General features: G+C 36.0%; 5 protein-coding genes across 5 annotated transcripts; 2 read left to right on the forward strand and 3 right to left on the reverse strand.

The window, feature by feature from the left end:
* Positions 1-1523: 1523 nt before the first annotated feature.
* RHIMIDRAFT_263838 (uncharacterized protein) lies at positions 1524-3422 on the reverse strand. The gene is made up of 5 exons (XM_023611708.1): positions 2675-3422; positions 2305-2586; positions 2101-2256; positions 1674-2041; positions 1524-1621 (listed from the first exon to the last, which is right to left on the reverse strand). The coding sequence occupies exons 1-4, from the start codon at positions 3127-3129 to the stop codon at positions 1942-1944; spliced, it is 993 nt and encodes a 330-aa protein (XP_023462766.1). The 5' UTR covers positions 3130-3422; the 3' UTR covers positions 1524-1621; positions 1674-1941.
* Positions 3423-4198: 776 nt separating this feature from the next.
* Positions 4199-4993, forward strand: RHIMIDRAFT_52032 (uncharacterized protein). The gene is made up of 3 exons (XM_023615360.1): positions 4199-4486; positions 4570-4792; positions 4844-4993. The coding sequence occupies exons 1-2, from the start codon at positions 4369-4371 to the stop codon at positions 4782-4784; spliced, it is 333 nt and encodes a 110-aa protein (XP_023462767.1). The 5' UTR covers positions 4199-4368; the 3' UTR covers positions 4785-4792; positions 4844-4993.
* A 565-nt stretch (positions 4994-5558) lies between these two features.
* On the forward strand, positions 5559-6342 carry RHIMIDRAFT_240931 (ubiquitin-conjugating enzyme E2D 2; the record flags this gene model as incomplete). Its single annotated transcript, XM_023609483.1, has 7 exons — positions 5559-5582; positions 5641-5719; positions 5780-5796; positions 5850-5927; positions 5974-6082; positions 6143-6270; positions 6328-6342. The coding sequence occupies 7 exons, from the start codon at positions 5559-5561 to the stop codon at positions 6340-6342; spliced, it is 450 nt and encodes a 149-aa protein (XP_023462768.1).
* Positions 6343-7329: 987 nt separating this feature from the next.
* Positions 7330-9127, reverse strand: RHIMIDRAFT_52071 (uncharacterized protein). The gene is made up of 3 exons (XM_023615361.1): positions 8966-9127; positions 7853-8918; positions 7330-7805 (listed from the first exon to the last, which is right to left on the reverse strand). Exons 1-3 carry the CDS (start codon positions 8979-8981, stop codon positions 7604-7606), a joined length of 1284 nt encoding a protein of 427 aa, XP_023462769.1. The 5' UTR covers positions 8982-9127; the 3' UTR covers positions 7330-7603.
* A 793-nt stretch (positions 9128-9920) lies between these two features.
* On the reverse strand, positions 9921-10952 carry RHIMIDRAFT_218915 (uncharacterized protein). Its single transcript, XM_023607364.1, has 5 exons — positions 10865-10952; positions 10685-10815; positions 10420-10633; positions 10252-10367; positions 9921-10199 (listed from the first exon to the last, which is right to left on the reverse strand). Exons 1-5 carry the CDS (start codon positions 10929-10931, stop codon positions 10152-10154), a joined length of 576 nt encoding a protein of 191 aa, XP_023462770.1. The 5' UTR covers positions 10932-10952; the 3' UTR covers positions 9921-10151.

The raw sequence follows: 10952 nt of genomic DNA on the forward strand, positions 1-10952 counted from the left end.
GATCAGCTGTACGTTTATTGATGTTTGCTTTTACTACTTACAGAGGACATCTTCACTTGGTTTATTAATTATCAATATCACCAATATTTTTAACAACTCAATCGTTAATAAACACATGTCTCAACAAACGCCTTCTAATAATATTTTTCTTGAAAAGTGTCATATTAACTCAACTGTTAACAACGAAGAAAAGAGATAAATTTGTGTAATAATAATGCATTGTATCCAATGATATGACGCATATGGTTGTCACAATTGAAGTCTGATACGTTAAATAGAAACCATAATAGCTCAAATTAGTACACCGTTATTAAAAAACTGAGCAATACATTTTATTTATTAGTACTTTCTCTATGAAATATAGTTGTTGGCTTTTAAAATGTTGACCTTAAGATCAGCTATCAACTTTCGAAGATTTTGAACAGATTATAGGTGGCATGCACCATACTTTGGTGTCTTTGATTTTTCAAAAATAAGCTACAAGACACTTGAAAGTTTGACTTCAGGCCCCAAGCTGTTTGTGTGCATATGCTTACATCCCTTTTCTTTTGGGCTAAACAAATGTTGTCATTGTAGAAATGTGATCACTACTGATGGTTATGCTGTATCATTTATATTTAAGAAAACTGTCGTAATCCATGATGGAACTAGAAGAGAACCAAAGACGCCCAATGATTTTGCTGATATAGTTGACGATGTAGTGATTTGAGTAGTTGATCCTGGTATATCAACTATCTTTACTACAGTAGACTCTACAGAGGATGAGCTTATCTGAGCAACAAGTTTAGAAGAATATTATCATTTATATGGTTACAGCCTTGCAACAAGAAGACGAAAAGAACACCAAGAGTGTCATTTAGATGAATTTAAGTATATTAGTAAATTATCTACTTTAAAAACTGCAAGCTTGACCTCATTTTTACTAGCTGCCTTTACACATCTACAAAACTATCGAAGAATCCATAACTACTACTGTCAAAATAATTGATATGTTGCTCTCTTACATGATGTGTATTTTAATAACGCTATATATGGCATATATCTCAAAAGCTAAAGTTTAAAGCTTATATCAACAAGCAAAAAGGGACTCAAGAAATTGTTAAAAAATTCTTTGACAACAGCAGAAAGTATGACAGATCAAGCACAATTGGCGCTAAAGATCAAAACCCAGTCAAAAGCAAGCTTGTACCACTACCTTCTGCTGATCTCCCTTCATCCTCTCAGCAAAAGTGGATTATTGCGTTCGGAAATGGTTCTTTTTGTTAAGTATGAAAGGGAAACGAGCTTCGCCTACAAGATGTACTACCGGAGAAATCGAACGAAGATGTAAATGATCTAACGGGGGAAGCCGAATTTATATATGTTGACGAGCATTTAATAAGTGCAAAACCAGTTAATTGAATAATTTCTCCACTACTGAATCAAATTGAAGAGTACGCTCTGTCCTCAAGTGTAAATCTTGTGGCACGATGTGGGATTCGTGATGTGAATAGCATATTGAAGATGGATAGTATCTTTGTTTACAAATCAAAATATGACAATGAAAGCCCTCCAAAAGGCTAATTGTACCGTGAATTTAATGTGCTGTCCATAACAGCAATGCATTCTTTAACACCTCGGGTAAGTATAAATGGTAAAACTTTATTTTTTATCCAACAGTCTTCTAGTTAAGGATCTAATTAAACCTTAAATCTTCTCTTCCGATTTTATCAAGGCTCATGTACTTGAAACAAGCAACCAGAGAACAAAAGAGAAAGGATGCTGTATCAATTTAAAATGAAGAATACTTTTATCTCTCTCTCTCTCTCACTTTACTGATTTCAAAGAGAAAAAGAAAATAAGGAATGTCCTTTTCAATTGAACCCTGTTCATCCGCGGCAATATGCACAATGATAAATGTGTTGCCCTTTTAATTAAATTGACACACAAAGAAGGAGGTAATTAAACTTTCCAAGGTAAATGACCACTGTAAAGAGTATTATCAGAAGGACAATAATTGAAAAGGGGAGCAAGTATAGGGCAGGAGGAAGCATATGGATGTCTAATGATAATAATAAAAAAAAGGCTGTTAATTTTAAGTAAACAAAATGAATCACTTGCCTTCTTCTAAATGGGTTTCTATTCATTTTCTTCTGCTTCAAACTGCCATGGCAGCCATAGAGATCACTCTCAAAGGGATGATATGAGTTTTCATATTCACCCTTTTTGCGACTTTCGGGATCACCCTCAGGTGGATCAATACCAATATACTCAAACCTAATAACCATATTAATTGAAACACGAGTACTTTTCGTTCCCCCTTACTGTTTAGCAGGGTATCCAATAGCTAATCTATGTATCTTTTCAAATCGTTCTCTCTTGAACTCAAATCCGATCATGGTTACTTTTGTTGGATAATCCCCTGTCATTTCAGAAAAGCGACAGATGGAAAACAGCAAGTTTTCATGTGAGTCCTTAGCGAATTCTTCTGTGATCATCCTATCGCGCAAGTTCAAATTGTTTGGTTCGTCCTGTATCAGTATCTGAGCAATCTTCCAGTAAGAAAATGATTCGGATCTAGGCCCAGCACTAGCTCTTGTCTCTCCACTATATTGAAACAATAATAAAATTCAGGGGCAATTCGTTCCCTCTCTTCTCTATTTCTATTCTCTGATTCTCTTTTTTCTTTCTTTACCCAGAAAAGATCAGCACAGCATTATCGTCCTGCTTCAAGATATCGATGCCTCTTTTGATATGGTCCACAAATGTCTTTACTTGACCACCTTTTTGAAAGGGTTCTAGAATCCAGTTGGCATCTATGCCGAGTTGGTCAGGATCATGGGGGCCTATATAGATGGCATGACCTGCTACAATAACGGCATGTTGTTGTGAAGATAAGGGTAAAGGAGGTAAGAATTCTTGTGCGTTTATCAAATATCCGGGTGTTTGTTGTTTACGATGCTGTACGAGATTAAAGAATAAGCTAAGAGAAAGGATGATAAAGAGAATGATGGGTAGATGCCGTTTATTCACAAGTCGTTTCCATAGGTATGTATTTGTTGTCGGTTGTCCAGTTGTGAAGGAGGCGGTATCGATGTGAAGAGGCAGCAATGGCTTTCTTTTTGAATTAGTGTTGCCATTCGATGACATTGTATGCACAAGAAGGGAAAAAAGAAAAACAAATAATAAAACTTATTTAAAGGTCACGTGGACTATCAACAATCACCTTTCCCCCTCTTTTTTATAAACTGGGGCGCATTAGAAGCACAAGAGGGAAGGTTTTGGTAGTGTATCTTTATTGGATACACAGGGTTGATCACAACGGCAACATTGGTCCAATCATTATAGGAGATACAAATAATGTTGAAGATTCCATTGAATTTATTTCCCAAACAAAACAATTCTAAAATGTTGAAGATTTAAAATAAAAAGAAATTTCCTTTTTTTTTTTTATGATCAATTAAGATAAATTTAAAAATACAAAAATCAATTTAATGATAAAGACACGGTATGAAATGATATCATATTTTACAGCTAATTCTTTTATGTATTTTTATACGTAATACACTTGAATTTGTACACACTCGGATCTTCTTCTCCCTTGCTTTGTAAACTATATGAAAAAAAAAAACGCGTTTTTTCTTTATTATTTGTTGCCATTGATAATAAAGAAACGAAAAGAGACAAGCCTTGTTTCAAAGACAACAATCAAAAAGACCGAGAAAAGCAAACATCTATCATTCATTGCTTTTAATTTTTTCTTTCTTTCTTTCTTTTATTTGCATTATTTCCTTTTCATTCTTTCTTTTCCGATTTTCCTTGTTTGATTTACATTCTTTTAATGGATTTATGCTTTTTGTAATGAATACATGACCTTTAATTTCTTCAATTCTAGCCCAAATCCACAGCCATCACTCTACCATGTTTTCCCACCATGGATACACGATCCAAGCGGAGAATAAGGAGCATAAAATCATGACATTTCTTCCTAAAAGTACTCATGCCATCGATCAATAGTGTAACAGACGGCGTTTGAAGGGGATGGAAATTATACTAATCACGTGTATGACAAATATACAACATTTCAAAAAAAAATAGAATTTGCCCTTATTTTTTAGCGGTTGTTTAAAACGATTGGACCCTTTAAATTAACCTTTTTAACTCTTTTTCTTCTTTTTCTTTTCTTTATTTTATTTTTTTTTTTTTTGTAAAAAAATGACAGAATTTAAAGATGTCAAAAAACCCAGGAACTACAAGTACTGGTCAGATGATGAAGTCAAAAAGATACTCGAATGGTTTAATTTACCTGAAAATGAAGGTAAACTGGCACGTAATAAAGCGCAAGCGTGTAGAGAAGTTGCCAAAGAATTATTTGATGGGGATGAATATATGGCAATATCCGTTAGATCAAAATTGATGTCACTCGAGAAAAACTTTAGAGAAGTAGAACAATTGACTAAAAAGTTGAATGATCCAATATCAAATCAAGAGAAAGCATTAATTCAAGGTAAAAAAAAAAATGATATCATGATCCCTTTTTTTACTAAATATGTTTAGATAAAATTAATGAACTTTATAAATTTCATAAAGATTGTAAACAATTATTTGGAAAACCAGATTCAAGAATACCTTCTGTCCAAACATCACCTAGCGTCATCCCATCTCCTATTCATAATAACACATCACAGCATCCTCCTCCACCTTTGATCTATCATGCTTCAGATCAACCCAAGTTACCTCATTTGGATAAAGACCGTCTTCGAGAACTATCTCACCCGATATCACTGCCTTCATCGTCCTGGTAAAATAGAATGTAATCATTTCCATTCAATCTTTCGGAATACTAACTTCGGTCTTAACCTAGGCCACTTCCGCGACTCTCGATAGGTTCAATAGAGGACAATGAGACAAGGAAGCGAAGAACAAGTGACTGCAGTGAGTCGTCCGGTCACAGCCATTGTGACTCCAATGTTAAAATTGCTCGATATCAAGCCAGACAAGCATCCTATGCTGCAAAACAAGCACATTATGAAGCCGTGAAAGCAGAATGTGAGCGATCAAAGATGGAACATGCAATTCAATTGGCTAAATTAGAACTCGATAAGGAAGCATTAGCAGTAAAAAGAATAGAGCTTGAATTAGAACTATTAAAACAAAAAAGAGACCCCTAATTATTTTATTCTTATTCTTATTGTACTACCTTGAATCCCCATAATTCGGTAAAAGTACAAATAAAGAAATTCAATGATGATTGGACAAGCTTATTACTAACATTTACTTTTCTTACCCATTCGCTTCTTCCTTTGTTTACATCATTCTACGGCAACTCTCCGTGACTTGTTATTAAGCATACATGTATACACACATACCGACGTTGAATAAGGTGTTTAAGTGAGTATATACTCCTCCCCTTCACTCTCATTACTTGAGATGTCACGTGTGTACACATTAAAAGAAAAGAATAACATTTGTTCATGAAGGTGTACGCATATGCAGCAAAAAGTCCATGTCGGAAGCCAAATTTATGAACGTTGAGAGAAACGACTCGTTTTTTTTTCATTTTGCTTCTCTTTCAAATTATGGCACTCAAAAGAATTCAAAGAGTAAGAAAAACAAGGAAATATACATAGTTTACACGTTTTTATACTTTTATAAAAAAAGGAATTAGCAGAAATAACTAAAAGTGCACCAACAGATATCTCAGTTGATCCCATGGAGGGAAACATATTTCATTGGACTGGTAATATATACAACATGTTTTATTATGAACTAATGGAACTCATTATATTCTTTTATTTAGGCACTATAATAGGACCTGTAAGAAGAAGAAGAATAAAGGAGGAGAGAAACTAATGTCACATTCTATATAGAAAAATACCCCTTATCAAGGTGGTCATTTCAAACTGGATATTCTCTTTTCTTCAGACTATCCTTTTAAACCACCCAAGGTAACATAATATAAATATGAATACAGGATATTAAACTACTTGTTAGATCAAGTTTATTACGAAAATTTATCATCCAAACATTGATGACGATGGGTCTATTTGTATTGACCACCTTAAGCCTGATGTCTGGAAACCAGCTACCAAGTTAATCAATGGTAAAAGAATATAAATATGCTGAGGTATATATATATACTTAAAACTTGGTTTATCGATAGTATTGCAAGCGATTGCTACATTATTAGAAAACCCTAATCCAGACGACGCCCTTGTTGCTTCTATTGCTGAAACATACAACAAGAATCGCACCAAGTTTAACAAGATTGCAAAAGAATATGTTGACAAGGTAAAAGCAAAAAAAAAAAAGAGGGATTCTATAGCAAATAATAATGTTTATATATAGTATGCTACTCCATAATTTATACACCTTCTTTTTTTCTTTTTCTTTATATCATTTTTATGTACATAAATACTCTTTTTTGTGTATTCAAACCAAAGCAAAACTGGAGTAAATGTTTGCAGATGTTACAAAATCAATGCTGTTCAAACGCTTGTTGACTGGGATAGCATCAATATCGTCTACATAAATAAAGAATTGATGCTCCTTGTAATAATTATGAGCAACGTTATCCATAAACTCAAGTGAATTCTTTTCTTGCGTCTCTCCGGATGACCACACTCGGAGTATATCAAGCCTTCCTTCGCTCATAGCTAATGCCATCTTGACCACAGCTTCTCGGCCCCTAAAGAGATGTCACGTTAGCTTGCATTATATAATATCATAAAGAATACGAACGCTGTTGCATGTATTTCATTATTGATCACATTTTTCATTTGAACAAAGAAATTATGTGGCAAGACAAACTTCCATTTCCCATTTGCTATCGTGTCTGCATTCAACTAATAAACAAGTATAAATAAACCATGGTACATCAGATACACGGTATTACCCTGGCCACTTGCTCACTAATATCATCAATGATCTCAGGACGATGGATAATATTTTTTGCATCGGTCGTGATAAACCCGCCTGAATAATTAGGAAACACTTGTTCGGGTGGTAACATGTCTCCTGTGGACAGATCAGGTACACCAAACTCCCAAATTTGTGTTGATGGTTCCTTCTTGTGTCTTATCAAATTCTTTGTGAATACAGTCTTGTTGTATCTATCAAACTATAAAAATCTAAGTATTTCACTCTTTTCATACAAGAATAAAATTTACCATCATGACATGAGACTTGGAACCGGATTGTGTATTAGTTGCATTGAGCGCTTTGGCAAGCAATGTGGCAGCATGTGAGTTTCCGTAAATAAAGAACTTGGCTTCCGTTCTTAAGCGCTTCAACTATGTGAAATATTGTATCAAACAGAATGAATTAAAATGTCAGACTTACCTCGGGTGGGAAGCGCAAGTAGACAGCTGCCAATTCCCATTCGAGCATTGTATAGTCTCGACTCGTCAATGGACCTACTCCTGAAAGTCCTTCTATAACCTTTGGCTTTTCAGGAACACCTTCAATGTAGATGGCACATAGTTGGTGGTAATAGTTCATTAAACCATGGTCTGATGGTACATTGGTCAACTTGTGGAGATCAATTACGGGTAATAGCACGAGAATATCCTTGGTGTCGTTTGTATCGTATGCGAGACCAGCCTATCATTGTGTTATTTTTTGTTTATTTGTATATCCGTGCACTTACAATCTCGTTTACTTGCAAGAAGCTTCTTAACTTACCAAAGCTCACCAGTGATTTAGTCATCAGAATGTCTATCAACGTGATACAACGATTATGGATGATCTCATTCAAGGCTCGAAGCGGAAGGTAAGAAATAATATGAAGCTGATTAGGACCTTTTGCTTGTGCGTTGATGAGTTGTCTATAAAAATTGTTAGAATACGTCCAATACAACACATTGCACATTACATGATTTTATCTCGATGATAACATTTCTGCTTTCGCTTCAATGTGATGGGTGCAATTTCTTTATCTCCTTTAAACAAGACAACATCCATCTCGAGATCTTTGTGTTGTAGTAGTTCTCCATTCGCCTCTGGACTTTGCTTTGGATCTGATTGCTGTTGTTTTTTAATTCTTGGGTCTCTTCCTACTATTGTTTTCAACCGAGGATCTCTAGCTTCATTGATGATGCTAATCTTGGGCTGATCCTGTCTCTGGGGAGATAAGCGGGGCTGCAGCTGTTGTTGTGGGTACATGGGTGCAGGATGAGGTCTTGGATATTGTTTTGGAGGTGGTGGTGGAGGAGGAGGCACAGGTGTGAAAGAAGGAGATGATGTTGGTTGATGAAACTTTGGAGTTTGCTGATTAAGCTTGTGCTTGGGTTCTTGTTGAGCAAATTTATATTGAAGTGGTCTGGATGAGCTGAGAGCAAAGCCGGGTAACTGTGCACTAGGCTGTTGTTGAAAGATAGGCCTGGGTGGCATAGATTGTTGTTGTTGAAGGACGAGCTTGGGTGGAGTAGCCTGTTGTTGCTGGACAGGTTTGAGTGGCTGTGGAGTAAGCTGGACAGGCTTAGGAGGTTGTGGAGCAGGCACCTGAATAGGTTTGGGTGACATAGGTTGCTGTTGCTGGACAGGCTTGGGAGGTTGTGAAGTAACCTGCTGTTGAATGGATTTGGGTACCTCGGGATGTTTTCCTTGGGTAGGTTTAGGAGGCTGTGGAGCAGGCATTGATACTTGCTGAACAGCCTTGGGTGTCTCTGCTGGCACTTGTGTTTGGATCGATGTCTGTTGAGCAGGCAGCTTTGTTGTTTGAATAAGTGGTTTGGATGGTTGGCTGACCGTGCCAGATGTGGATGCTGAAGCCTCTGAAGTCTGTGATGGTACCAATATATTAGAATGCTGTTGTTGATCTTGCTGTTGGTCTGGCTTTGGTGAAACGGTTTGAACTTTCTTTGGAGGCTGTATAGGTGCTGGTGGCCACTGTGGTTTCTTTGTTGGGAATGTATGACTTAACAGTTCCTTGCTTTGTTCTACAAAAAGGATAAGTATTTGACCAGCACATACACTCTTCACCTACGCTTTGATTTATCCATGCTAAGGTTATTATTACTGCTCGAAGCAAGAGAAGAAGTCGTATTTTTATATAATGTGGATTTAAAGCGTTCAGTTGAGGCTTGTTGATTTGTTGTTAGTGTCCTGTTACTTTCTATATTCTTCAAAATTGCATCAATGTTCACTTCCGCCACTGTATAAAAGGTGAGTCCCTGCTTTTTACAATTGTTCTCCTCTGGTTACCTTTTGGCTGTGTATGACGTGCTCGTTTTACTTTAGTATAATGCATAATACCCGAGTCCTAAGATATATTAATATAAGCTAATATATCACTCATTCTACATTTACTTTGGAAGAATCAGCTTGAGCATTATCGCCTTGATCGCTTTTGGGAGCTTCACTGGAATCATCACTTGCTTTTCTTTTACCACTGATCGTTGCAGATTTATCTGTTGTAGGCTTGTCTGTTGTAGTAGAGGATTTGGACTGACTTTTAGATGAAGATATACTAGTTGATTTACGACGTTTCTCCTTTTTAACTTTTTGTGTCTTGGTCTTCTTTCTTGCCTCTCGATTCTTCTCCCTGGCATTGATCCTGCCTTGATTAAAAGCTGCTAAAATTTCTGGACAGTTCAAGTTGTCTTCAGGTTCCCAAGTATTGTGTCTAAAAGAATGATCAATACATTTTTCTCATCATTGTGTGTATATGCTCTAATTAAAAGCATGATTAATCTAAAAAGAACATAAGATCGCAACAACATACCACTCTTCACTGTAGCCTTTCCATTTGATGAGATACTCTGCTACTCCTGTAGAAAATTCTCGTTTGTCGAGAATGGCTTCTACTTCATAGTAATTAGTCTCATCGTCGGCTTCTTGACTCATTGCTTCAAATAATGAAAATGATAATAAAAAAGTTCAAGAATGGACCTTCTTTTTTTTTGTGTATCCGAAAAACAAAAAAAAAAAAGACAGCAGTGCTTTTATAAATCATTTGGTTTTGACACCAAAGATAATATTATCATGAATTGATATATATACACACATATAGCAAACAGAGATCACTCTCAGTATTAGAAAAAGAAACAGAATTTGGCCTCATTTTAAGCTAGTAAGATAAATTAGAATGAGCCTTTGTCTTTAGACATGAAATACTAGACAAAACAGGTTTTTGTAAAGAGAGAGGCTTTAATGTATATAAAAATGAACAATTACAATTCTGGCATGGTCATCAAGTCATGCTTAACAGTATCGACAACCTATAATAATATAATTATGATACATGTATATAACCATGGTAATGCATCTTACCTCGGGACCAACCAACTTTTCAGCAATTGTTAAAGCAAAGAGAAAAGCGGTACCTGGGGCACGGCTGGTAATAACATTGTCACTTACAACTACTCTGTCTTCAGAGTAAGTATATGCTATTGTTACACATTAGCAAAAGAGAGAACGACATCATCCATATTTACTTACCATCCACTAGTTTATCCTTGACAGAAGGGAATGAAGTAACAGTATGATGGGTAGGAATACCAGCCTCCTTGGCTACAAGAGTACCAGCACAAATAAAAGCGACAAGTTTAGAATGCTCATAGAATTCCATGATAAGTTTATGAACTCCCTTATGAGCACTCAACGTCTTGGCTGAACCAGCGCCTCCTGGTACAATGGCAACATCATAATCAGACTATAAAAATAGATTAAAAGTGAGCTAGTTAAACCAAAACTATGCTCTTACCGCCTTGAAGGCTGTCTCTTCGAATTTTACATCAGGGACAACCTTGATACCTCGTGCACAGGTAGCATAAGTTCCACTGAGTTCGACGCCAACAACGGTGACTTCCACCTTGGCGCGTCGTAAAACGTCAACTATGACAGTGTAAGGTTTATGCTTTATGCTTCATTTTCTTTCTTTTACCGCTGATAGAGAATTCCATGTCTTCAGCTCCTTCTGTTAAGAATACAATAGCCTTTTTATGTACCATGGCTTTTATTTATCTATTACA

This window comes from Rhizopus microsporus, assembly GCF_002708625.1.
Source record: "Rhizopus microsporus ATCC 52813 unplaced genomic scaffold scaffold_19, whole genome shotgun sequence".
Lineage (NCBI taxonomy): Eukaryota > Fungi > Mucoromycota > Mucoromycetes > Mucorales > Rhizopodaceae > Rhizopus > Rhizopus microsporus.